The sequence below is a fragment of the Cnephaeus nilssonii genome (assembly GCF_951640355.1).
Source record: "Cnephaeus nilssonii genome assembly, chromosome: 16".
NCBI lineage: Eukaryota > Metazoa > Chordata > Mammalia > Chiroptera > Vespertilionidae > Cnephaeus > Cnephaeus nilssonii.
The window spans coordinates 58420449-58448439 of record NC_137087.1 but is presented as its reverse complement, the minus strand read 5'-3'; the positions used below and the strand labels follow the sequence as shown (position 1 = coordinate 58448439).

Below are 27991 nucleotides of genomic sequence, written 5' to 3'. Positions count from 1 at the left end.
TTTTGCTTTCTCAAGAATTTTTATTTTTTTTATTTTTTATTTTTTTCCATTTTTTTATTAAGATATTATATGTGTACATAAGATTTAGATTAAGATTTCGGGTATTTTGTGCAGTAAGTACAAGCGACTGCGCTTACACTCCCATCGCGCGCACACCCTTTCCCAGCCCAGAGCGTCCCCCGCGGCTGCCCTCGGCTCTGGAGCAAAGGGCGGCCGTAAGCCCCGCCCCCCGCGGCCCGTCCGGGATGACGCCTGCGCAGACCTGGGACAGGGCGGGGCCTGGGCGGGGCCTCCGCGCGAGCCGCCGTAGGCCACGCCCCCACCGCCCGCCCGCGCTCGATTGCTCCTGTCTGGCGGCGGCAGCATGGCGGCGGGGGCGGTTGGGGCGGCGGCGGCGGCGGTGGTGGAGGTCGGCTCCCCCCAGCAGTTTGAGGAGCTGCTGCGCCTCAAAGCCAAGTGAGCGGGGCGACGGGCGGCAGGGGTGAGGGTCGCGGCAGCGGCGGGCGGAACGGGTCTTCCCGGCCTGGGCGGAGTGGCGGGCGCGGCCCCCGGGCCATGGCTCCCGCCGCCGGCGGAGGAGCGGGGCCCGACCCCAGATCCCGGGCCAGACCCCGGTCCGCCGGGCGCTCGCAGGCCCGGGCCCCCACCTTCCCGCCCGGCCCTAGACCCCGGACGCGGCGACGCGGTGACCGAGCCGGGATCCGGAGGGGCGCGGAGACCCCCTCTGCGGCGTGGCCGCCCGCGGTGGAGGAAGGCCCGCTGGGGTCCGTGCTGCGGGGGCGCGCGCCTGCCGCCCTTGGGAAGGACACTCGCAGGGCGGCCCCGAGGCCACGTTGGGGACGAACAGGGACCCGGGCTGTCCGAGTGCTCACCAGTCGGGGCTCCCCGGCGATCCTGCCCCTGGCCCGGTAGGGCTGCAGGGGCCTCCGGCCCAGGCCTGGGAGGTTCCGGGCGGGGAGACTGGTGGGTGGCAGGGGAGCGAGCTTCAGCGTCGGCGGCCTGGGTGCAGCCCCCACCTCAGCCACTGCCTAGCCAGCTAATCCCTGGGCAAGTTTCATACCCGGGCCTCAGTTTCCTCACCGCGAGACGGATTGGGACAGTGCCCAGCTCGGGGTGGGGGGTTAAATGGGGTGACGCAGGTGAGGTGACACACGCATTGCCCAGCACGCTTCAGTGCCTGCGTGCAGCTCACAGGCAAGAAATGCTATTGACGGGCCCAAGGGCAGCGGAATTTTGAACTTGGCCCGTGTGGCCCAGATGGGCATCAGCCTGCGCACCAAAAGGTTGCTGGTTTGATTCACGGTCAGGGCACAAGCTGGGCCAGGCTTGATCCCCGGTGAGGTAGGGTTGTGCAGGAGGCAGCCGATGTATCCATCCGTGTTCTGCTCTTACATGGATGTTTCTCTTTCTCCCTCTCCCTTCCTCGCTCTCTCTAAAAATCAATAAAAATATGTTTTAAAAAAGATTGATAACCTATTTTAATTTTTTAAAAATATATAATTATATCCCATGTCATTAAAAATTCTTTGACATATTTAACATACAATCTTAATGGCTTTATTTTGCTATATGACTATTAAAAACTATATTGTTGGACCATATATGTGCATATATACATATATGTTTATTTGTTTGTTAATCCTTATCCGAGGATATTTTTTCCATTGCTTTTCAGAGAGAGAGAGAGAGAGAGAGGGAGGGAGGGAGGGAGGGAGGGAGGGAGGAAGGGAGGGAGAGAGAGGAACATTGATGTGAGAGAGACACATTGATTGGCTGTCAACCGAACCCTCCTCCACCATGGGCTGAGAGTGAACCGGCAACCCAGGTACATGCCCTTGACCAGGAATTGAACCCGAGAGCAAGGACGGAAGCTCTAACTACTTAGTAATACCAGCCAGGGCTGGGCAATCTATGTTTACAGTTACTTGCTATGTAAAATAATAGGCAAGTATTTGTATACATATACCTTTGTCTCTTTAATTGTGTTCTGAGGATAGAGACTTGAAAGTGTAAGAAATTTCTGAAAGGTTCCAGTTTAATTTTAACCAGCAGGATATTTCACTTTATCCTTTTTATCATTGAACTAGAGGCCCGATGCACGAAATTCGTGCAAGAGTAGGCCTTCCTTCCCCCGGCTGCTGGCACCAGCTTCCCTCTGGCACCTGGGACCCGGGCTTCCCTCACAGCCCTGGCTTTGTCTGGAAGGTCGTCCGGTCTAATTAGCATATTACACTTTTATTATTATAGATATTATGATCTTAAAAATCTTTTTTCAACTTGGTAAAAAGTTGAGCTATTAACTTACTATAATGAAATGCCCAGATCTTGTTAGGTGCAGTGAACTTGGCGATTGGATGGATACACACAAGTAACCATCATTTAAAACAAGGACAGAGAGCCCGGAAAATGGAGTCACACAACTCCCCGTCTAGTGTCTTGTTCTGCTCAGTATGTTTTTGAGGTACTTCCATGTTGTTGAGTGTCTCTATAGCTGGTTCTTTTTCATTGCTGAGTAGTATTCCATTGTGTGAGTTTTACAAGTTCTCCAACTTGTGCACTTTATTTCCAGGATTTGGCCTTTATGTCCAAGGCTACTGGGAACATTCATGCATGGGTTTTTGGGGGGCTCGCTTCTCATCTCACTATGCCTTAGGTCTTGGGGCCCCCTTACCCTCTGCAGAGGCTCTGTGAGATGTGGCTGGAGCAGTGGGAGGGTTTTGAGGGGCCAGGTAGATCACTTCTGGCCTGCATCCCAGCAGCCAGAACGCAGACCCAAACAGCTGCAAGGGTCCCGAACAGCTGTAAGGAAGACGGAACCGCAGCCTAGCTGTCCGTCCCAGAGGAAGAGGACGCGGTGCTGGAGGACACACAGCGTCTCTGGCCTAGACCCTGAGGCCTCTCACACCGCCGCTTCCCACTCTGCTGATACAAATAGTGACGCCCTGGTTGGGGGCCCCTCACTCGGTGTGTCCTTTCCCACCTTAGCTGCGTCGTCCTGTAGAGCCTCCTGCTCTCCTTGGTGTAGCTCTCCTTCAGCATCAGTCCTGTCTCTGCCCCCTGCCCGCCGTTTTCCTTGGTTTCAGCAATGACCTTGCTTCTTATCTGGGAAAACAGGACTTCAGAGCATCTCCCAAGCTCTCCTTCTACTTGTCCCTCCCCCAACACTTCACCCATTGATGCCTCTGCTTCTGGCCCAGAGGAGACCGTCCCTCTTCTCAAGGTGGGTTCCTCTAGATCTCCCCGCCCCTGCCGCCTCTGAGGCCTCGCACACTCAACCCCGCTGTCTTCTTCAGCTTCTCCCCGTGGCCTCTCACAAAATAAACTGTCCAGGCTTCCTTGTATTAATAAAACCCATTCCTGCCTGGGCGGCGTGGCTCAGTGGTTGAACGTGGACCTATGAACCAGGAGGTCACGGTTTGATTCTCGGTCAGGGCACAGGCCTGGGTTGTGGACTCGGTCCCCAGGGTGGGTGTGCAGGAGGCAGCCGATAGGTGATTCTCTCTCATCATTGATGTTTCTCTCCTCTCTTCCTCACTGAAATGAATAAAAATATATTTAAAAACAACAACCCATTCCTTGATCCTGTCTTTGCCTCTGCCTCATTCTGTTTTCAGCCAGATCTCATAAGAGCGGAGTTCTAGCAGTCTGCACTTCCTCATCTTCAGTCCCCCCCATGCTGCCGGGGGACCTGCCCTGCTCCCACTGGATCCCCCCCCATTGCTCGCTGTCCTTCCTGCTGAGCTGGATGGGTGTCACCTCTTCCTTGGCCCTGGGAGGCCCTCTAACTGCCCTGTATGTACCTCTGGGCGCCTTTTCCGCCACCTGTCCTGCAGCTTAGCGTTGAGGAGCCAGAGACTGACCTGGCCTCTGGCCCTCTGCATGGGTGCGCGGGGTGCCAGCACGGACTCTCTTCCCGAACCTTCAGATCAAGTGCAGACTTTTCCTGAGCGCCAGACCGTCACCTCACAAACAGCCATTGGACTCCCTTTCCTCTCAGGTTGGCAGCTTCTGTGCTGGGATCTGCCCCTCCAGACGGTGCCTCCAGTGCCACCCCATCCTGCCCCTCCCGCCTCCAACCCCAGTGCCTCCCTTTGCTGGGTGCTGGGCTCCTTCTCACCCGATTCACTTCACTGTGTTATTTTCCTTGCCTACGGGTTAGTTACCCTTGGTTCCTCTCTCCATGTAACATACTTAAAACATGTTTTCTTCCTGAATTTTCAGATTTTTTTGTTTGTTTCTTTGTGGGTTTTTTGTTGTTGGGGGATTATATTTGAGCTTAGAATTCTATAAAACTAGGGTTTTTCAGTTGGATATGAAGATAGAGATATCTTTGTCTAGATAATTTTATATGAGAGTAGTTGATAGATATGTACAGATTCCTAAGAATTTCATCAACAGTTTATTCATCTACTATTCTGTTCATACTATCCATTTTTAGAAAACCTTTGTAGCATAATATAAAAGTATGTCTTTGTAAAACGCAGTTCAGTTTTTTCCATGTTTGCTGCTTGCATGCTCTCATTGTCAGTGTTTTATTCCTGTTCTGATGGTACATTATGCCCCTTCATCATAGTTCTGTGTTTAAAAAGGTAAATACTGTCATTAACAGTAATCATGCTTCTGCAGTCTGTTTTTACGAACATGGTACCTCAGCTACAGAAATCTGGTCTCCACCTTTCCTAAGGGTCAGAAAAGGTAGTTGACTTCCATGACTCTTAGTTAAGGTGGAGGAATATTCAGAACCACTTCGTGTGAGCTAAGTATTGACTCAAGAAATATCATTAACTCGAAAATTCACCTAGAAGATTCCCGAGACCTTGCAAGTCCTTCTATCTTAGTCTGTGTTTAATACAATGAAATTCTAACAGAACGAGAAGATTCAGGCAGTTCCCGTAACTGTGGGGAAGACTTGAGTCTATCAGTATTTGCTTCTTTCTAAAGATACCGTATCTTTTTAAAACTGCATTTTACTTACTTACAGGTCCCTCGTCGTGGTCCATTTTTGGGCACCATGGGCTCCGCAGTGTGCTCAGATGAACGACGTGATGGCAGAGTTAGCCAAAGAGCACCCCCAGGTTTCCTTTGTGAAGGTATTTCATGCTCCGTGTCATGTCTTTTAGGAGTTTATATGAACTAATGTGAAAGGAATTCCACATGCTTATAATTGAGGTTGGAATCTGTTATTTTTGTAGTAGACTATTCTTAAAAATCTTAAAATAGTTTTGCATTTCTCTAGTATCAGGAGTGTAAAACTCACCACACTTTCCCTACATGTGTGTGGGGGTGGACAGGACCGATACAGAGCAGGATGGGCCACGGGGGGGGGGGTGGGGGGTGGTGCCTGTGAACAAAAGCAGACTAGATCATTCACTGTGGATAATTGTGATTTTAAAGGAAAAATATTAGCAGACACATTTCATGGAACAGGTAGGTGTGGTGTGGAAATGATTGAAGAAAGGGGGTCCCAGGTGCTGGGAACTGGGGGGTTGGGGGTGGGGGTGGGAAGAGTTGCTCTCTGGGACTGGGCAGACCTGCAGGAGACACCGAAGGTTTTCCTGACTTGTTCAGGAAGCAGAGGACAAAGGAAGCCATCTCTCTTGCTTTCTGTGTGTGTACTGAATGTTACATGCTGTATATTTGCAGTATCTCTTGGATGGGTAAGTACTAGGAAAGTGATAATTGTGGCACGCTTGGTTTAGCACACATATTATTATTTAGTACTTCGTACTGGTTTAGACAAAAGGCCAGCATATGAGTTGAGAGTCTTAGAAATGAATTATTGGGAAGGAAGGCACACCCTGTATTCAAAAGCCTGGATCTTTAGGATTTAAAACAAACAAACTAAAAAACCAAAGCCTTATTTCTTAAACCAGAATTTATTAGTTCATAAGGCATGTTGACAAGTATACCTGTACATAGAGTTAAAAATGACATCAGCTGGGTTTGTATGCCACTTGATATACAAACTGAAAACAGAATTTGGACAGGCTAATTCATTTGTACAGCAGGTGTATAATTTATCAGACAGTTTCTCTATAGAAGTGTGCTCTGAATAGGTATTGCAGTGAGATGGCTCAAAAATCAAAACTGAAAAGCTGTGCTGAGCAGGCTCATCACACGCCTTCCCATCAGTCCTGTTGTCCCCCCATAAGTAACTGCTTGCATTAATTTTGTATGAATCCTTCTTTATGCAGATAGAGCAAGTGTGAATATAATGGCTAGCTTTTTAAAATTTAAGGACTTATTTAAAATTCCAATGAAATGTGTAATGTAACCTTAGAATGTAACCCTAAAATGTCCAATATAAATAATGGAAGGGAACATTAAAACTGCATGTTTGGTCAGTGATAAAAGATAATGATTACAAGTGAAATGAATGATTAAACATTTCAATCATAAGATTAATCAAGATGATGGTAATTGTTGTAAGTCTGCTTTTGTATGTATAATGTTACTGGTTTAGGTAGCACATTGTTCCTGGCTGCCATCTGAATGATTTATTTAAAGTGACTCTACAGTTACTTCTCACATTGGTACCAGACTTGGCAGTGAGACTTTGAGTTGTTCAAGTGCTTAAGTGTCTCAGCAGGCCAAGGTCGGAAGCCCTTATCTGTCGGGGATACCTGAGCCCGACTGCGTCTGCCGTTCCCAGGGAGGGTGAAGTGTGGGTGGGTCGCTCACTCGCACAGGCTTTCTTTCCCTGGACATCGAGGAGGGCAGAGGCAGTTTGCATGGAGCTTGTGAGGTGGATTGTTCCAAAGGCTGCAATTGCTGAACCACAGTGAGCAAATGAGAAAGGAGATATTGGCGAGATCTGTTGGCATTTCCTACTAAGAGAGGCTTGTGGTTCATTTTAAAACAGCTGGCTTGTTGGGAGCTTTTTGAAACTTCTGGGCTATGGAACTGATGTTCTGTTACTTCTGTGTTTTTTCATTTGATTTCTTAGTCTTTTTTTTTAATGACTGCAGTAGTTTGGCATTTTTGACATGTGAAATATGGAGATTAGTCCATTCTGTGACTTGTATTTACAGAATCATTATGCAGGTTATCTTAAACTTGATATTTTCAATAGTTTGATGTAAAGTTTTGTGACCATCAATAATTTATCTTATAGATAATGGTAAAATATGCCTGAGGAAAGTTAGCATGCTTTTTTGGTCCACGTTTGTGCTCACTGGAAGAGGCTTCCCCATCTTTGAGTCCGAGTGCCCTCATTTCCTGGACTGTGGTGTGGTGATGAAGGGCACGCAGGTCCTCCTGGTGCCATGTGTATGCCCATGGTGGTCCACTCGCCTGGATCGGCCCCCAAGTTTGGTCAGATCCTGAGGTTCTCATGTCTACAAGGGCTTTGAGGTGATACATGAGTTACTTCTATTGCTGAGCCTCATAGAAACCTATTTTTATTCAGAATAAACTTAAAACGTTAATTAAAATGTCAAATGTCTTTGCTTTTCAAATTATGTAAAGTTGGTTTGCTAGCACTAACAAAAATGGGAATACATATTTATCATTTATCAATTGTTTGGTAGATAAAATCTTTGAAGGTAAAGTGCCTAGTAGAGAAGATGGAAAGAAGAAGAATTATACAAGGTTTTTTGGGTGATGAACAAGTTGGGTTCCCCTAGTCATATCCAAAGTCCAAATCAAATCCATGTTTTTTATAGGAGTGGCAATTTTTGAAATTTTATATTTGATTTTATTTTTAAAAATTAAAATGGCCTCTATTTAAGGTGTCTAACATAATGATTTATATCAAACCATTTTATATGAAGTCGTTCCCATGTACCCCTGTGGCCTTTTTAGGGGGGAGGGGGTGTCTCTGAACTTAGTCTGTGCCGTTGGTTGGACTATTAGTCAGGGAACATCTTTAACTCTTGTTTTGATTGGTTTCTGGACTAGATGGTGGGTGCTTGAGGTGGGAGCCTGTACCCTGCCATTTCTTAATTGCTTTCCTTTGTGCAGGTAGCTCCCACCTCCCGTGCCAGCCTCTCCCCGTCCCCCCCCCCCACCCCCCGCAAGTTTAGTGCACTGATGGTGCTGGGCTGTGGTTACTATGCAATGCACTTGGGTACAAAAATTCTCCAAGTCAGACTCATCAGCCACCTGATTAGTGAGGTTTTCTACTGTTGCATTTCATTTAGCATTAATCTTGTTTGTATAGTAGCTGCTGTACTTGCATTTTATGTTCATTGTAACTTCATATTGTAAGATCAAGGGTACAGAAGGAGTTAATATACTTAGGTTTGTATTTTCTGATTTAAAAAAATAGGAATATTTATAGTTTGATTTATTCTTAAATGTGCAACCATCTTAAAGATACAGCTCACGCTGTTTAATTTCGGAAGCTCTTGACAGTCAGTATAGATCATCTCTGGAGCCTGCACTGTTTAATTCTCAATGTCTGTGCAGTTGGTGTGTGTGAGCAGACAACATAGGGCAGTCTCCAGGGCACCAACTAGCTGTGCAACTAGGTACCAGCTGACCAGCTGAATTCCTGTTTTTCTCTGTCAGAAGATATTTGCCAGGTTATTTGGCATCTTATCGTAAGTGCCTCTCAGATAATTCTAGTGAATTGTTAAATCTTAAAAAATACCCTAGTTTTTATCTATGTTGTTGTGGTAATAAAATAAACCCAATGAACATAGTTTATTAGCTGTTGCTGCACTAAGTTTGGCAAAAATTTTTAAAAAGTTATCAGAAATGTTAATTTAAATATCTATTTTGAAATTTATATTTGACTGACAAAGAATTTGATTTTGAAAAATTTTCCTGTACTGTCAACATGCCATGAGTAGAAAGAAACCTCTGTTTGAGGTTTAACAAAATGTCCCTGAGTGCAGGTTTAAACGTTCCCTCCTCAACCTTGGAGCCTCATTGCCACGACTGGCAATTTTTATTTCTTTTCTGAGCTCAGCTGCTTACTAACTGTGTGTCTTTGGACAAGTTACCCTGTGCCCAGCTGCATACCTGTCCAGGGTGTAAGTAGCGTACTGTGCACGCTTATGTAGAGGGCCTGTCATGACTTGTGACACAGAGTAGGTCTTCCTTGAAAGATATCTATTATCCATCAAAGATATCTTTGGTCTCTTCTGAATGTAGATCATTATTAAATATTTATATACTTAGTTTCCATTTTCATTATTATAACTCATGTTTTACATTCAACAAAAATATTTCCAAAGACTTTTAGTGCTGCAAAGGTTTTTGAATTTCAGATGCCCTTGACGTCCTGGAGAGGGGCTGTCCTTCATTGGTACTCCTGGCCCATGCTCAGCAGGATCTGCCTGTCACCATTGCCTTTGTCTTTGTAAGATTGGTCTCTGGAGCTCACGTAGTGAGGGGAGGGAGGGAGGCACACGTAGTGATCCTTCCGGCTTCAGCGGGAATGGCAAGAGGCCTATTTGCTTCCCAGAAGAGTTCCCAGAAGGGACCCTACTGGGAACCAGGAATGTGAGAAGAGACCACTTTTAACAGCATACAAGACTTTGGTTTTATGCATGTTCTGGGTTAAGACCACGCTATCTTGTTTCTACTTAGTGTAGCCCGTTTATGGATTTTACTTTCTGTTAGAATCCAGTTGTACCAAAGATGGGAATCTAGTGAGCCTAGCTCAATGTCCATTGCCCAGTGCCCAGTGTGCGGTGGGCATGCCACAGATCTCAGTCAAAGACAAAAGAGCCTAACCGGTGTGGCTCAGTGGATAGAGCGTCGGCCTGCGGACTGAAAGGTCCCAAGTTCGATTCCGGTCAAGGGCATGTACCTTGGTTGTGGGCACATCCCCAGTAGAAGGTGTGCAGGAGGCAGCTGATCGATGTTTCTCTCTCATCGATGTTTCTAACTCTCTTTCCCTCTCCCTTCCTCTCTGTAAAAAAAAAAAAAAAAATCAATAAAATATATTTTTAAAAAAAGACAAAAGATAATGAATTGCCTTTGTAGTCACCTTTGCTGCTCCTCTTTGGTCTGACTGAGGAATTGTGGGGAAAACACAGGTGTGTCTACAATTTTAGAGTCTGTTCTAAAGAGCTGTCTCCCATTGCTTAGTCTTCTCATTGTTCTTTTTTCACTTTTATTGGACAGCTGATGTTGATTTAAAGTGTATATAGTTTTTCTCATAAACATTTAAAAATGAAAATAATTAAAAATATTGTTTCGAAAGGGTGTTCTAGAGGAAAACAGAATTAAGGTAGTAAAGGAGCACCCGAGAGCCTATGAGGTGGGAGAATCAAACCCAAGACAAATGGCTGTGCCTCCACTATGTCAGGGCTCGTTTGTGTAGATACGCTGGATTGGTTAAAGCTCGGGCTGAGGATAGGGTTTCAAGCCCAGTGGAAATCTCCCACTCTTGGAAAAATACAGTACTTATATTTTAAAAACTTTTAACAATGTAATTTATCAATAAATTTTATTTCCTACAGGTATAATGTAAATACAGGTTTTTATTGGTTTTAAAAAGTTTATATTACATTGACAGTCCTATGAGGGAAAGATGCAATAGATATCGGTTTTTCTCAAAGTGCGTTGTTTTTAAAGTCTTACATAATAGCTTATAGTAATTGTGTTTAATTATTGGGAGATTGTGTTACTTAATGTGTTTCAGATTCGCGCATCAGCTATCACACGGTGTCTTGTTGAGGGGAATTATCACACAGCGTGCACTCATCTCATTTCACAGGCATTCACGTGGGCGCAGATCCCAGCAGCCGGGAACCTGCAAGGTATCTGCTTCGTGCCCAGCAGCCTTGCAGGAGTTAAAAGTAAAATTTATCAGACATCAATAGTTTATTGAAGAAATACTCCTTTTTGCTTCATAATTTGCAGAAGGCTGCAACTGTCAGTCATGATGTACTGCCTCTTGAAATTAGTCAATAGAGCAAACAGCAAGAATTGCTGTGGGCAGAAAATAAGCACTGTAATCATGACATAACTGGGGTCAGTGATTTATGGATTTCAATATAGTAGTAGCTGCATATGATTGAAAATTTACTAGGTCACTAGTGCACCAAAAATTTTATTCACAGCCTCCAGGCATCTTTTGAAATGTGCAACAAAATAAAAACCTCTGAACCTGTTTTGACACCGCAGACTCAGTGGATGATATGCCAGCCCAGTGAGTCTCATTTAAATGTAAATGTGTCATAAACTTTTGTACTACACTCTTTAAAAAATGTCACCTACTAGAAGGAATAATGCATGTGAAACTGATTTACATATTGAAGTTGTCAAAAAGGACCTTTTATAATCAAGCTTAAATTCTCTTATTTTAAAGTTGGAAGCTGAAGCTGTTCCTGAAGTATCTGAAAAATATGAAATTAGTTCTGTTCCCACGTTTCTGTTTTTCAAGGTAAGGATAAAGCTGGCACAAGAGTCTCCATCTGCCCTGGGCCGGGGGGTTTCTGCTTTGGTTTCTTTACCCGCTCCCCTGACCCCTGTCCATTCCCATTGGGTTGTTCCTGGCTTTGTCCCTTCTCGCAGTCTCAGTGTTTGCTTGTCCTGGGCGTCCTGGAAAAGTGACATGAGCTGGAGGTGCAGCAACCAGAACTGGGGTTTGTTGAGAACCATTCAGATACAGGCTGTAGACCACAGCGTTCTGGCGCTGGGTCAGAAGTTGGTTGCTGGGGCGGTGTGGATGGAATGACACAGCAGACTGGCCCTGGTTTGATTAATGGTTCCTTTATGAAGCCATGTAGATCTGTCCTTGGGGCCCCCTGGGTGTTACCACAGTCCCCAGATGCCTCCTTTATACTTAATAAAGGACGCATCCCAGCTGGGGTGGGGAGATCTTTCTGTTTTAGGTGAGACTGGTCTGGTTTGAGTTTGAGACGGGGTGATGTTTACAGCCAGCCCAGTGAGTCTCATGTAAATGTGGATGTGTCAGAAATCTTTGTACCACTCTTGAAAAACATCAGCTACTTGAAGGGATTTGATATTTGAAAATTGACAGATGTTTTCTTAGTATGTTCCCAAAAAGGGAAAAAAGAAAACAAGAAAAATTAGTTATTTCTAAAATTGAGATGCATTGCAGGCAATTGGTAGATTTCTATAAAGTTCTCCAGTAATAGTAGTCCTTTAAAAATGGACTAGAACTATTGGTTTGTAATTGTTATAATTTTGGAGCCTAAAATATAGAGGTGATGGAGGAATGCCTCACATACTAAATGAGTTTTTTAACTTTAGAATTCTCAGAAAATTGACCAATTAGATGGTGCACATGCCCCAGAGTTGACCAAAAAAGTTCAGCGACATGCATCTGTGGGCGCCTTCCCACCCAGTGGTAGTGAGCACCCCAAAGAAGACCTCAACCTTCGCCTGAAGAAATTAATTCATGCTGCCCCCTGCATGCTGTTTATGAAAGGGACTCCGCAGGAGCCGCGCTGTGGTAAGACGCTGCTGTTAAGATCCTGTAACAAAGGGCCTGCACCAGGATGGGTCAGCTAGGAGCCCACGCTGGTTTCAAGCTGTGCCATCCTCCTATGCTTGGGTTCAGACACCTCCAGAAAGTCAGGAAGGTTCTAAAGGTTAGGTAGTTACTTGGGTGATATGAATTAGTTTGCCCTAGAGACTCAGAATATGGGAACCAAAAGGCATCTTAGAAGTCATCTAATTCAAGATCATTGTTGCTTGTGTAGGTACTCAAAGGTGTGAGGGCAGCTTGCCCACGGTCTGTCTCCTGGTTGCGGAGTTGGGATCAGCTTCCTACTGCATATTGCCGGCCCCCTGAATGGGCTTCCTGCCTGTTCTGTTCCCTTTGCTGTTAACAGCTGCCTCTCCATCCTGGCTTCCCCCTTTTACCCACCTCCTCCAGCTTGAGCAGTTCACAAGCTCACTGAGTTTTGCTAGTGTTCCTGTGTCTGCCCTGAGACTGCTGCCTGCCTTGTCTCGCAGCATCTGATGACTATTACTCATCCATTGCTGTCATTTCCCGTTTTTAGCTTCTGCTAATTTAAAATTCCTAATTCTGTGTCTTATAGTCACCCTTATTTTCTGAACCTCAGAGCTGCTTGTGATTTCGTCCTTAAGTTTTACAGTTATTTGACGCCTCTGGTATGGGGCTTACGTTGTTTTCTTTGTACTATGCCTCGCATACAGTGTGATGCTGCATAATTGAGCATTTAATGCCTTTTGATGTGCTGCTGAGAATCTGAGTATTTGTTTCACCTGCTTTGGAGGGACTTCGTTAGGTGGGTGCTGTTGGTGGGATCGCTGGCTGTCTGGGGTGACCATGAAAATAGCCAAGTTTCCGAATAAATTCCATTGTAAATTCTTCCCCATGCGGTTAGCAAGTTACATAGTAAATTATGAAATGTCTAGTTTAAAAACAAAGTTTCATGATGAATTCTAAGCCTAAAAAGCTACAAGAAAATCATTTCTTTATCTCTCAGTTCTACTGGAACAATTTCCTTGCCAACATGCACATATCAGGTGGCCTGCTGCCTATGTATGTACTGAAGCTAACTGGTCTGCCCCAGAGCTAGCTGCAGCGGCCTCGGGCAGTCTCTGGGAGGTGCTTTGTTTTCAGTGGAGGGTGCACTGGTTTACTTCCTGCCAGCAGGCATGGAAATCATTTCTGGCACTTGATGTGGTGACAATAACAGGACTTAGAACGCCAGCCCAGTCACTCTAAGTCTGGAGTGCTGCAGAACTGCAAAATGTGGGAGAACCTGTGTGACAGGTTAGACTTGGTGAACCTGCAGAAAACCAATAGAATGTTCTCTTCTCTGGGATCCAACAGTAGCATTCTCTTCATCTGTGCTGGATGGTGACCTAAGGAACCCGGCAGGTGGGCTGACTGAAGCTTGAGGCACTGGAGGGGAAGGCCAACTAGATGTCACGACAGGTGGGCTGTGGTCCCGACTCTGCCCCTTGCCACCTGCCTTGATAACTGGAGGTGCAAGTCAGTCACCCTCCTGTGCCTTCCGTTCTTCCTCGGTGGAGGTGGGAGTGGGAGCCAGTCTCGGAGATCCTTTTCACTTCACTTAGAAATAAACCTTTCCTGCTTACCGTTCACTTCATTAGACTGACTTCATGATGTATTTATAGCTATTTTTATATTAACTGTCTGAGTGGCATTTAGAAGACTACAAATAACAAGTTAGAATAAAAGCTTTAAAGCATTTCAGAGCAATCTGAAAAACACGATATAGACAGATATTCAAGATCTAATTAGGAAACTAAAAGATGTTTAGATACCAAGGGTTTAACAAATTTTATTCTTTATAATTTTTGTAACTACATTTTTAAAAAATGTATTTTTCAATGACATTTGACATTCAGTATCGTTTTGTGTTAGTTTCAGCATGGTGGTTAGACATTCATATACTTTCCGGAGTGTCCCCCCTGATATTTCAAGTACCTGTAACTACATTTTAAAAAGGCTTTTCTATTTCCTGATAGTTTGGTTTTTGCTACAGGTCTTTCTGTCCCATTTGGAAATAGATCATTGTGCAGTGCTGTATTCTCTAATAAAATACCGACCTGAGGATGCATTGGGAGATGTTTTATGTGCCCGCCCGTTCCTTCCTTCCTCAGCTCTGCTCCCATTGTTTGCCCTGTCTGTGCGCACTGTGACAAAGCTCTTCATCTTCCAGCTGTTTCCTGGAGGACTGGGTACCATTTCACCCTCTTCCTCCCAGAGCCTGTGTCGTGGGAAGTAGTTTTGCTCTCCTTAGCACGTGAGAGGGGAGGCCGGCCAGAGCCTCCTTTGTCGTGGCTGTTGGCTGTGTGGACGCGGGCGGCTGGTACTTCTGTGTTTTGCACTGAGTTCGCTTTGAAAGCACTCCCATCGGTAATAACCAGGCTCCCTATGATGCCTTTGCTTTTTGACTAGCTGGCTCCCACCTACCTCACTTTTAGTTAGTCAGGAAATACGTGCATGAGTAACACACATTTTGTATCAAGGAACCCTGGAAAGCTATTCAGGGTCTGCCCTGGCGTCTCCCGGGCTCTGTCTGCGGAATACAGTGTGATGCAAGCCTGGCATCTCGGTGGGTCTCAGTCGACAGGATTAGATGTCCTCATCTGTGATCCTAGGAAGACAGGACAGAGGGCCCTCGTGTGTTGGGGAGATGTTTACGAGGCGCCGAGCTGTACATCTTCTTAAGCAGAATGTAAAATCCTCCAACATGCAGTTAATAAGTTAGTTGGGAATTCTTTTATCTATTTCAGTGAACAAAGCTTTTAGCAGAAGGAAAGGTATTTGAACCACAGTACAGAAATTTCTCCTGCAGTGAGTCATCTAATTGGGTTTTACTTTTTAAATCAGACACAAAAACATTGGAGGTTCAGGAGTGTTCTTTGGGGTTTCGTTGTTATTAGTGATGAAATGTGGCAGCTGGCTTATTATTCACGGCTTCTGTCAAGGTAGAAATGACTACAGGTAGAAGGGCTGATTCTGTGGCAGTTAAACATGGGCTTTCCACTTTTAAATATCTTTATTGCATGCATGCATGCATGCATGCATTTTTCTTTAAAAAATGTGTGTAAATATTTTGTTATTAGAATAAAGCCTTCTTACTATTTTATCCTTAAGCATAACATTTCCAGTCAGCCACTTTAACCCTTAAAAATGAAGCACTACCAATCAATCTTTCTGGTCTGCATGTAATTGCCTGAAGCTAAAATAAAGCTTTTTCTCAGCCAGTTACAGTAGAAATGAGTTAATATATTGGCAACAGAATAACCATGAGCAATCAGCCGTTAGCTGTTTACTAATGAACTCCCAGATGAATGAAAAAATTTCAGAGTCAGTGTTTTACTTCAGGCTGTACATGAACTTAACACTTCAGTTGTAGGAAAAGCAACTGCTGTGCTATACAAATAAATATAGGGGGCAAAAGTAGGTTTACAGTTGCTCATATGGAAAATAATACAATGATTAATAAATAATAATGCAGGAATAAACTGTGTTTCCCGTACAGCTGTAAACCCCCTTTTGTCCATCCTGTACTGGTGCTTGCTGTCGGTAGGCTGCGGGCTGGAGATGTTTGGTGCTCACTAATAGATCCACATCTTAGTAGTGAAGGTGCATTTGCATGGCATCAGATAGAGCCTGATCTGGAAATAATCTGTTCTTTGTTTGCTTGCTTGCTTTGTTTTCTTTTTTTCTTAATCCTCACCGGAGGATATTTTTCCTATTGCCTTTTTTTAGAGAGTGGAAGGGAGGGAGGAGGGAGAGAAGAGAGAAGCATCAATGTGAGAGAGACGCATTGATTGGTTGCCACCTGCATGTACCCTGACCTGGGCCGGGATCGAACCTGTAAACCCGGTATGTGCTCTTGATGGGGAATCGAACTCGAGACCCCTCAGTGCTCAGGCTGATGCTCTAACCATTGACCAACTGGTCAGGGGTGGAAATAATCTTATACTGAATTTTATGATTCAGTTTTATTTACAAATTAGAAGCCCGCTGCACGAAGAGATTCGTGCAATAGGCTTTCCTTCCCTTGGCTTCCAGCACTGATTTTCCTCTGGCACCCAGGACCCAGGTTTTCACTCCGGCCAGAGTCTGCCTTCTTCGTCTTTGCTGCAGACTTAGGCCGGAGTCTGCCATCTTCGTCTTCGCGGCAGACTCAGGCCGGAGTCTGCCATCTTCGTCTTCGCTGCAGACTCCAGCTGGAGTCTGCCATCTTCGTCTTCGCTGCAGACTCCAGCTGGAGTCTGCCATCTTCATCTTCGCTGCAGCACTCAGCTCCTGTATATCCCTTCGCACGCCCTCCCTCTCATAGCAGGCGTCCTGCCCCGCCTGGCCACTCCACGCCTGGAGCAGCTGGGCAGCCACCATCTTTGGCCTTCTAATTTGCATACTCACTCTGATTGGCTGTGGGCGTAGTGGAGGTATGGTCCATTTACTTATTTGTCTATTATTAGGTAAGATAATTGCAAGTATTGAAAACACTTGGGAAGAATTAGCTTACAGAAAGAAAAATATCCTCTTTTCAGACAAGACCAATAGGTTTATAAAAGACTGATATTCACACTCTTATTCTTCAGTACTAATGTAATCCTAAGAAAATGATGTCAAAAAAGTATGGAACAAAAATGTGTCACTAAAATGTAATAAAATCATGGAGCATGAAAAAATCACATAACATACTTGGGGGAATGTAAATAGTTTTAAAAAAGAAACTGTCAAGTTATGACACCAGATGAGAAAGAGCTCCCTCAGTTAGACAGTTCATATATAACAACAGAGGGGATAGCTTTGAAACCCAGTGTGGGAAATATCCCTTTTAGACCACACAGAACACATCCACTTGCTTTTTTGTTATATATATATTTTTTATTGATTTTTTACACAGAGGAAGGGAGAGGGATAGAGAGTTAGAAACATCGATGAAAGAGAAACATCGATCAGCTGCCTCCTGCACATCCCCTACTGGGGATGTGCCCACAACCAAGGTACATGCCCTTGACTGGAATCGAACCTGGGACCTTTCAGTCTGCAGGCCGACGCTCTTTCCACTTAGCCAAACCAGTTAGGGCTCACTTGCTTTTTAATTTCTTCTACTTAGAGGTGGCAAAGATTGAGAACTGCTGAAGTGGTTACATGGGAAGTAGTAACGGACAAACTGAACGGGGTCTCCAGTATGGTCAAGTAGTAGTTAAAAATGAATGTTGTAGAGCTCTGTCCTCCGCCTGTGCTGATTCTCGCAGGTGCACAGGACATCAGAGCTGGCAGGGCGAGTCCCGGGTCCAGGTCAGTCCCCTGGTTGATGGGCAGGGCTTGAGGCTCTGCTTTTTGGCTTGTACTGTTTCTTTTACAACAAAAAAAATGTGCCTGATATCAAAGAGGAACTTTGATAAACACACACACATACACATTAAAGAAAAATTCACAAGTATTAAAAAGTTAAATCATGTGAACATGTGGTATGTGGTTCAGCATGAGATAAGGGGTTCTTGGAATTTGTTTTCTCTGCACACTATTCAGCCATGGTTATGAAATCACTGGTAAAACAGAGGCAGACATCTATGGTTAGTAGATATATGTACTTTGAATTCAGAGTTGTGTGTATGTATATGCGAGAGAGAGAGAGAAACTAAGTTTTTTATTTTCTTTTTCTGTATGCAGGTTTCAGCAAGCAGATGGTGGAAATTCTCAACAAACACAATATTCAGTTTAGCAGTTTTGATATCTTCTCAGATGAAGAAGTTCGTCAGGGCCTCAAAACCTATTCCAATTGGCCCACCTACCCCCAGCTCTATGTGTCTGGCGAACTCATAGGAGGACTTGACATCGTGAAGGTTAGAATTGGGAGTTGTATGGGTACAGAGTTTTCCTTTAGAGCCTCGTTTCCTGAGTGCTGTACTAGGTCCAAAGAGTCAATTTCTTAAGCACGTCTCCAGTTAGCAGGCTGAGTCTGGGACATGTGCGGGCATTTCTGAGGAGATGATTGGGACTGGCATTGTGTGTTAGGGTGTGGCCAGGACTTACCTGTAAGTGTTCCTTCAGCTTAACCTGTGTTTATTTCAGGAGCTGGAAGCATCTGAAGAACTAGATACAATTTGCCCCAAAGCCCCCAAATTAGAGGAAAGGTAAGTGTTTTAAGAGTTTCAAATAGTCTGTCATTATTTTTAAAAATGTTTTTAAAATTCTCAGCCTTGCATTGCCTTTCTATACAGAAATCAGAGATTGGTCTCATGTGCCAAGTTCATCATTCTGCTGTTTGCAGTCAGACACGCCATCCTCACGCGGGAAGGGGTGATTTGGACTGGGGAGTGTTGGGTGTCAGTTTGGTGACTAAGTGGAGGGTATTCTTTGTTTTATAGAAACGTCACTGCTGCAGTGGGGCCACCCCGTTTTAGTTGTCTCTGCATTTCTGAGCCAGGATCCAGCTGTCGGGATGTGCAGGTTTTAGTCACGGGTCCCGCTCACGGCACAAGCTGGTCCCTGTGTTTTACTTCACGGGCCCTGGCGCTGCTGCTGTCACTGTCCCGTCGGAGCACTGGCGTGGGAGTCGGGAGCCAGTGCTGTGCTGGCAGTGCGCGGGCCGCGCGGGTTCCCCTTGCCTCCAAACCCTGAGAACGCAGCATCCGGGGAGATTCCGGAGCTGTGAAGTCTGTCCGACTCGTTTTATGAAGCATCTCAATCAGCTTTTAGACATTTTATCTTATAGAAATTTTGGACTTTGGCCTGTAGGGAGACTTAAAGGAATTTTTATTGTAATAAATATGAATTAATGTAGTGGTTTAAGAAGGAATTTCTTTTGAAGTGTAGCGGCATATCAGCCATTCATTGTTGGGGAGTGGCTGGGCTTCAGTTTGTAAGGTAAAACTTCTCCATGTCATTGTGTTGCCATTTTAACTGCGCGTGGAGCTGTGCGCAGTTAAAAAACATTTTGAGAAATTTTTTAAAAATATATTTTATTGATTTCAGAGAGGAAGGGAGAGGGAGAGAGAGATAGAAACATCAATGATGAGAGAGAATCATTGATTGGCTGCCTCCTGCATGCCCCCTACTGGGGATCGAGCCTGAAACCTGGGCCTGTGCCCTTGACCAGAATTGTACCGGGGACCTTTCAGTCCGCAGGCTGGTGCTCTATCCACTGAGCCAAACTGGCTAAGGCGAGGAATTTTAAGTGTTTAAAAATAAACACCTGATTTAGCTACCCTTGATAATGAAGTAATCCTTACAAACAGTATTCCATCTACGTCAAGCCGGCCTTTAGGTGGCACATTCTCTCAAATGATTTCCATCCTTTCTTGCCTTTTGGTAAGAAAGTGGTGCTCCTCGCCCCTTTGTTACTCTGGGGTCCTCTGCTGAGAGCTCGGGCGGCCCCGGAGGCTGTGTGGCCCCAGGAGACTGCTGTGCACCTGCTCTGCTTGGGTTTGCTCTTCATTTGCTCTCTGTTGAATGCACCCGAATCTCTGTGGTCAGACACCGAAGGATGGCTGGCTAGAATTATGTAGGAAGTAAGGTCAGTGTATTTTGAGTAACAACTTAAAGGGCTCCTGGGAGGAAAAGTGCAGGAGCCAGAGTTCCTAGGCTTGGTGACATCTGTGGGTGGGACAGAGGGACCTGTTTTGCTTCCCTGGATGCAGGTGGTGGTTACTAGGTGAGATTGGGATCAGCATCATGTTGTTTCTCACTGTGTTTTGTTTGTTTGTTTTGAGAATTAGCTAATGGCACTCTGTTGAAAGTGTACATGACAGCTTTGTGCATGATTTGTGGTTCCGTTTGTGACAACTTGATACTGTGAGGAGATTTGGAGCCACCACGAAGGATCCAGAGAACCAGGGGCAGGAGGAGAACATGGTGATGGGGCCACCACGGGGCCAAGAGGGTCTTCAGCAGCCACTGTCCCCACTGACTGTCCCCGAGGCCTGTTTCTAGGCTCTAGGCTCGTGTGCAGATGGTGCGCATTCGGACAGCAGGTTCGCTCCTGATGATGAAAGATGGTGCGACGTGTTCAGCCGGAAGTGAAGGAGCAGCTGGTGTTAGTGGGGTTCCAAGACGTAGTGCTCCCCTCGGGGGCGGCCTGTGGGCACTGAGCGCGTGGAGCCGTGCGCAGCCTCAGGACGAGGGGAACATGCAGGATGGAGTGCTGGAGGTTCCGGATGGGCCCTTATCGAACAATTCCTTATTGGATTGGGTATTATTATTTTTTCAGCACTGTGAGTTGATGGGCTTAAATTGCAACTTGAAGGAACATTCTTTGCCTTAAAAAGCCACATTGTGTTTTACAGTGGCTTAGGGAGGGAGTGAAATAAAGGAAAATGTCAATGCATTTGCCTGTTTAATGCCATTCAGAGCTGAGAGCCATCCTCCTGCTGTCCCTCAGCATGCACGTTGCTCCTGAAGCGCAGCGAAAGTGGGGCTTAATAATTGAGCTGAGCCGTTTCATATCAATTTTCTCTCCTTAGGCTCAAAGTACTGACAAATAAAGCTTCTGTGATGCTCTTTATGAAAGGAAACAAACAGGTAAAGAACTCAGAATGGTTTTCCTTGTAATTTCTTTTGGGGTAACATGTGCAGCAGGGGGACATTTACCATCTTTTCCGCTTCGGCTAATGGAGCCGCGGAGGCCCCAGGAAGTTCTCTGGGCCTAATCGGTGCTTATGGACATCAGCCCCCGCCATCGGCATTTTCTGATTCTGCCCTCGCATCGCACGCAGTGGGTGCGTTTCTTCCTGCTGCCGGGCTGTCAGCTCCCTGGTCAGCACTGTTCTCGCTTCCTGGTCTGAGAGCTGCTGTCGGGACCATGACTGAGTCCACAGAGTGCGGTCTGGCCGCTGCTTCCTGGGTCCGGGAACCTCAGGGTCTCGGCCTTGGGCTTTAGACCATCCTTGAAGTGTGACCCCTGCCGCCGCCTGTGTGCTCCGTGCTTGTGTGATGAATGAGTGAAATCGTTTCGGCGATTTTTTTTCCTTTTCTGTAACTGCATATTCCATATTCCTATTTTTCTAAAAGGAGAGTTCTTAGTGTTCATCAGATCCTCAAAGGGTCTGCCCCTCACTGGCTAAGAGCCACTGACACATCCGACTTCCCTCCAAATTCCATTGCGCTCTGGTGTCAGCACGATTGTCACTTGTGGCCGTCACTTCACAGAGCCTCGCTGTCCCTTGGTGCACAGAGAGCCTGGTGCCGCCCGCACCGCGGCTGCGAGACCGAGGTCGCCATCACTGTGGAGTTAATAGCACTAATACAGGGACACCAGTTAGTTTGCAGAGGAATCAGTTAATGTAACTGTTACAGTGAAAGCAGGACAACTAGGAAATGGTCAGATACATGTCAGCGTGTGATCCCTGGATGAGGACCTAGATTCTTCGCCTGCTCCACTGTACTTACTAAACAAAATAGAGGAAGCTAGTAATTCCCAGTAGTGGAAAAGCCATCTCTTCCTTTTGGTGATTATTTTTATTCTCAAAACACTTTTTTCTTTTCTTTCTGGAAGCCCAGACAGTATTCGTGCATTTGGGAACATAATTATTAGCGCCATTAAGGTGTTTGTGTGGCCCCAAGTCTTCCCTCAGGATTGAGGGGATTTGAGATTCTGTGCATGAAAAAAGTGTAAGATTTCCATAACCTCAAAGAAGTTTGGAATAGGAAAAAGATGGAACAGGAAGGGGATGATGATGGTGAAAGGTCGAGTTATTGAGATGGTCTGTATGAGTGACATCTCCGGAGAGCATGGGGGTTTACTCGCGGGACTTCTGACCACAAAGATTAGAAGCTACTAGACACACGCCCTCCCCCTGGTTACAGACCGAAGTGAATGGGGGTGAGGGGGGCGCGGGGGCGCGGGGAGGAAGGGGGAGTGCATCTGAGCCGATGCCTCGGGGTCAGTATTGGAGGTGCCCCTGAGCCCTCACCCCTGACTGCCCTGTGATGTGAAGGGCCTGAGGCTCGTACTCGCCCACCAGCTGTCCCAGGACAGAGCGAGGGACAGCCACGCCGTGGGCCGTGGGGAAATGCCGTGCATCTTCACTCTTTCTCTTTGCTTTTAGGAAGCTAAGTGTGGATTCAGCAAACAGATTCTGGAAATACTAAATAGTACTGGGTAAGTCAGTCTTATTTTTAAAATGGTCTATTTAAGAAGTTCTAACTTTTCAGTTATATCTAAATCCATGCATTTTTATCTATGTATTCTTGTTATACTGTTTTGTGAATGCTTTAAGTTAGATTACAATAGAATGTTCTGGCCATTGTCAAACTCCTGGTAACATTAAGGAGTTTCTCAGGCAACAATGAAATAACTATTGGTCTACTCTCCCAGAGGAAAGTTAATAACTGAGTTCTTACCAGGCGTAAAGATACGTTGGAGAGAGTGAATTATAGGTGTTTTAATTTTCTTTAAAAACATTGTAGTGTCTAAATAGTCCATAAAGCAGATGGGGTAAGTATTAAGGTCGATTATATGGATCTGAGGAGGAGGATAAATTACATGCAAGGTCCTTGCTTTTGATCTGCTCAGTGATAAGCTGTCAGGTGAGAAAATTGTGATTGATTTTTATGGTTAAAAACAACCACTTTTATATGTCAATTATACCTCAATTTAAAAAATTAAAACAAAACCACTCGGGGATATTTACACATGTTTTGTAGAGTTTGTCATGTGTTTTTGCTTATTTTATTTCACGATTGCTTTTTAATGTAAGTTTTCTAATCATAGCTTTAAGTAGATTAGGCAGCCCTATGAAATTATAGTGAAAATAATCTTCGAAATATTTAGACATTCTTGGGGAGAGTTGAAATAGTCGAATAGTACAGGTTTACATGCAGTTTTAGGGACATAAAAAGAAAAATGATAGATTTCTTAAAATGATTGTGGCATTTCACAGTGCAGAGTCTGGTCAGCCTGTGTGCTGTGTGTTGAGCCGTCCTGCTCACTCTGCCTGAGGATGGAGGACAGCTGGCTTGGTTTTGGTCCTTATTTTTATGGCCTTCCTCTGTCTTCCCTCGGCCACAGCTCCACGGAGACGCACACTCAGTCCACTCCTTCCTGGCCCAGCCTGGCCCTGGGGCACCCTCTGCTGGTTCATGAGCCAGGACGTGACAGATCTCCCTGTCTGCTTTCTGTCCTGTATCTGTGCAGTCCGGATGGGACCGGAGGGCAGTTCTTGGGGGGCTGGGCTTCCGTGGGAGACAGTGTCCCATGGCCCGAGCCTTGGTAAACAGGATGGCTCTGCGGTGGGCGCCCGTGGAGCCTCTGCGGCTCTATAGCGGGAGCACCGTGAACTTGGGGGGTCGTGGTGTGGAGAAAGAAGGCCCGGCCCTTTGTCCTTTCTCTGATCTTGCTAGTCCAGATTAACTCGCCACAAGGGTGGAGTCCCAGGTGCACGTTGAGGTGTGAACGGTCCTTGACAAAGAACTGCTGGGACTCTGACCCAGGCCCCTGGCCCCGGACTCTCTAGGTCCCTGACAGGTGGCCTGTCATTCGCCCTTTTTATCAGACTGTTTAGCTGAAGATCTGCCTCCCTTAGTTCACCCTGAAGGTCCTTTTTAATTTCCTTTTGCTCTTTCAAACATTTCTTTTCTGGTACTTGCTGCTGGTTAATCCTGTCGTCTGTTTTTGAGTATTTCTGCGCCATGGATAGATTTCTTGGGAACTTGTTTACTAAGTAACCAAGGTTTCCCTTGAGGGTGGCCTCAGTTTTTGTATGTGGCGTTTTCTTTGGCCAGTTTTTGGACCTGCACATAGGACCCTCACGTCTGGTCCCACGCCGCCTGATTCCCTGATTCCCTTTAACACCACGCAGTTAGAGCACAGCACCGTCCTGGTGTAAGTCCATCCCCAGGTCACGAGGCGGCATTTGCTGGCAGTGAGGGTGCCCTGGCTGGTGAGTCCCAGCAGCCTCTGGCCATGGCCTGCGGCATCTAAATGTTTCTCTTGCCCTTTAAGAAAAAGTCTGCTGGCCCCTGTGCAACCTAGTATTGCCTAGAGAAAAATTCAGACACCTATGTGTGTTGGCATGACGTATTCTGAATAGTACCAGACGGATTAAGAAGTAAAATCATTTCCGTTTTTCTACAGTAAATTTTGTTGGCACCAAAATGGTTTATTTTCTTGACTCTTTTAAAAACACAAAGTAGGTTTACAGTTTCTGCTTAGAACCGAATTGTCTGTTGAAATGTTCTCTCCTTTTGCAGTGTTGAGTATGAGACGTTTGACATACTGGAGGATGAGGAAGTAAGTTCCTTCTTTCATGTCCTTGGTCTCTGTCCCTGCGCCTGAGGGGCAGGTGTCAGGGTCCTGTGGTTTCCGCAGGTGCGGCAGGGACTGAAAACCTTCTCCAACTGGCCCACGTACCCGCAGCTGTATGTGAAAGGGGAGCTGGTCGGAGGGCTGGACATCGTGAAGGTGAGTCCCGTGCCACCGGGCGCCCCGGAGAGCTGGGGAATGAGAGTCCCGTTTCCAACAGGAACTCGGGGCTGTCCTGGCCGCCTTTCTCTTCTGGCCTCACGTCCAGGCACTTCTACACCATGTTCCCTGTCCGGGCCGTCATGGCTTGTCATCTCCCGTCACTGCCCTGTCAGACCGTCCTCACCGCTCACCTGAGCCCCAGGCTCTGCCTCACTGTGGGGCCTGACCCGACACTGGCTGCTGCTCCGGGAGCCCCTCCAGCTCCTGAGCGGTGCCGCCCAAGCCCAGTCTCTGGAACGTGGTGCTCAGAGGAGCTCACCCTGCGGCCAGGCTCCACATTCAGTTCTCTCCCACTGCACCGGTCCGGTGGGACTTCCTGCATGTTTTCGGCTTCTCTTCGCCGCCGCCTCTGCTTCGGGTGGCCTTGCACGTTCGTTCCGTAGTTCAATCTGTTCTTTGTATCCATCAGGGTCGCTCTTGTCTGGGAGTCACCTGGAGTATTCCAGCCAGAAGTGTTTGCTTCTGCTCCTGAAGTCCTCCCGTGCCTTCAGACTCACGTTGTTGTAATTATTCTACCAGAGGCCCGATGCACGGAATTTGTGGGAGAGTAGGCCTTCGCAGCCTGGCTGCCTGGATCCCTCCCTCGCAGCCCCGGCTTCATCCTGGAAGGACATCTGGAAGGATGTCCGGTCTAATTAGCATATTACGCTTTTATTATTATAGATAGCTTTTCTCGTGTTACTCTGTTCTGCCTCACTCACATGCTCTTGGGTGACACCAGGTCGTGGGCAGGAGCCTGAGCCGCGGTGCCCGCCCGGCCCTGTGGTTACTGCCTGTTCCTGAAGGGAAACTGCAGATGCGTTAGCCACACCAGATCCCCCGCTGGGTCTCAGGGGCTAGAAAATGGATTCCTCCTCAGACTGGGAGCACATTTCAAGGGGACACGGTTTCTTACACGTCTTCAGGGATTCGTGTCCTTCTTTGTTGGCTTTAAACTCCTGTTGAATTTTCATTGGCCATGACTTTTCTTCTAGAATTTAAAGTCTAGAGGTGCGGTGGCACCTGTGTGCTGCAGACACTACTGAGGGAACCTGGCCCCCCCCCCCCTCCCCCCGGGGTGGCGGTGCTGGAGGGGGGCCGTGGTGGGTACGGCAGGGCCTGAGCAGGGCGTGGCCAGGCAGCGAGCTGCTCCTGCGCCCAGGCCTTCGTCCTCTGCCTGGACTTCCTCCGAGGTCACATCTCTGGCTTAAGTGGAAGGCAAGTAGTAAGTGGTACTGCTCCTAGTCACGTGGGAGAATGAAAGCTGTAAAGTCGCACTCGGTAACGTGAAGGAATCCGAGCAGGACCTGCGTGACGTCGGTGCTGTGGTCGGAGGTTTCTAAGCACATCCTTTGAGGGCAGAGGCTCTGCTCTGCGCAGGCGTCTCCTGCAGGCTTCCGGGTTTGATGTCACACTTGCAAGCAGCCAGGGAGGCATTGTTCTGGTAAACTGTCTACTCCTGGTGGAAAAAAGGTCTCACTTAGTAGCTTGTGAATAGCCCTGAAGCAACAAATAGATCTGCATCTGTTATTTTATACAGGTATTTTATTTTTGTAAAACACAGAGTCTTCAGACCCCACACTCTCCTGAGCCTGTTCCTGTCTGAATGTTTTATAGCCGGTACCTTAGCCATTGGTGACTCTTGGGAAGATGCAATCAATAAATCTCATTTCATTCTGCAGCTGAGCAGCACGCAGCTTCTTCTGGGTATAGAGCAGGGTGTTTGCCATGCGACTTGATGCTCCCCTGCTGGGAACGAGGAGTGTGGAGGTTTGTTCTTTGGGAAGATCACTGGGAGCAGCTCCTGGATGGGCACTTTGGTGTGCTTCTTGCAGAGCGGGGTTCTTCATCTATCGTTCAGTTAAAACCGAGGTTACGTTCCCGGGGGTCTGTTCCGGCCTCTTTAGGAGCGGAGTGCTTCTCTGATGAATGGGTGACTGACCTGATGAGCTAGTGAGTCAGTGACCCCGTCAGTCTCACGTCCTGAGAATCTTAGCTGCTGAGCAGTATGGACGCATGAGTGGGTCTCAGCTCTGAAGAGCCCACTCTGGAGAGAGTTTGGAGTCCGAGTAGTTAGCCCTTTAGACTGCTCCAGTGCCGCAGCCTGAGAGAGGCCTTGTCCCCGTCAGAGGAGGGGTCACAGCCATGGAGAAGTAGGCGAGCTGTCTGCCATGTCACAGCCAGGACGTCCTCCATCCAGATCTACCCGAGGGCGCCGGCCTCCTGGGCGTGCTCAGACAGCCCTGCGGGTCTTTGGGGGCAGCGGGCGGCTGCTGTTTTGTGGGTGGTGGATCCCAAACATCACTGCGGGCTGGCCGAGAGCGTGTGACAGGATCTCCCCTCCCAGGTCTAACCCAGGGAGGCGCTCTCACGGGGTTATTGATTGGTGTTCAGGCTGCTTCATAAGAACCTGACATGTTACATCAAATTAAATGTTCATTTTAACTAGAAAACTTGATCCCTTGGTCGCACTTTACACCTGATGGCTGTATTCCAGCTTTTCTGGGCGGTTCTGCGGCGTGCTGGTTCCTGGCCTCTTGCTGTATTGACGCAGCAGTGCTGTGGCTTTGCGGGGGGCTGGGGGGGGAGAGTGGCGGGGCGGCAGGTGCGTGTGCAGGTTTGAGTGGTCGCTCCCATCGCAGAGCTTTTCCTTCAGCCCCTCAGTGTCCGCCTCTCTCTGTTGTGTTGCTTAAGCAGGAGGCCTCGTGGTGGGTTCCAGCTGCTGGGTTCGCTAAAGCTAAACAGTCTGCGGCTGCGGAAGCCTCTTCCTTCACCTGATCTTCGCAGCCTGACCGCGTCCTCTGAACGCTGTGTGGCTCCATGCGGAGCTGGGGGTTGGCAGGCTGGCGGTCTGTCTGGTTCTGATGCAGATGCGACTCTACCTACATTGTTTTTCCCAGGTGCCTGTACATGTTACTGTTTCCTTCTTTATTTCTAGGAACTGAAAGAAAACGGTGAACTGCTGCCTACACTGAAAGGAGGGAATTAGTACCAGCTCAGCGTGGAGCCCAACCAGTGCAGGAAGGACTTCGCTACAGCCGAGCGGCTCGCGGCCAGGCCTCCCCACGGACGCTGTGTCCCACAAGCTGTGCTAAAGACGTGTTACCATTTCCCCACCAAAACCAGAACGCAATAAACCAGTTCAGTTAACA

The 27991-nt window shown here is 46.9% G+C and overlaps 1 protein-coding gene across 1 annotated transcript; it reads left to right on the top strand.

Moving 5' to 3' along the window:
* The first annotated feature begins 334 nt into the window (after window positions 1–334).
* GLRX3 (glutaredoxin 3) lies at window positions 335–27991 on the top strand. Its single transcript, XM_079794179.1, has 11 exons — window positions 335–456; window positions 4982–5090; window positions 11267–11341; window positions 12175–12376; window positions 18068–18240; window positions 18470–18531; window positions 20860–20917; window positions 22444–22496; window positions 24587–24626; window positions 24705–24797; window positions 27778–27991. The coding sequence occupies exons 1-11, from the start codon at window positions 365–367 to the stop codon at window positions 27826–27828; spliced, it is 1008 nt and encodes a 335-aa protein (XP_079650305.1). The 5' UTR covers window positions 335–364; the 3' UTR covers window positions 27829–27991.

Excerpts from the sequence above, each read along its gene's own strand:
- GLRX3 (XM_079794179.1), top strand. The coding sequence starts at position 365 with ATGGCGGCGGGGGCGGTTGGGGCGGCGGCGGCGGCGGTGGTGGAGGTC. Across the intron at positions 12,377-18,067 it reads TCCGCAGGAGCCGCGCTGTG|GTTTCAGCAAGCAGATGGTG; the intron begins GTAAGACGCTGC and ends TTCTGTATGCAG. Across the intron at positions 20,918-22,443 it reads TTATGAAAGGAAACAAACAG|GAAGCTAAGTGTGGATTCAG; the intron begins GTAAAGAACTCA and ends CTTTGCTTTTAG.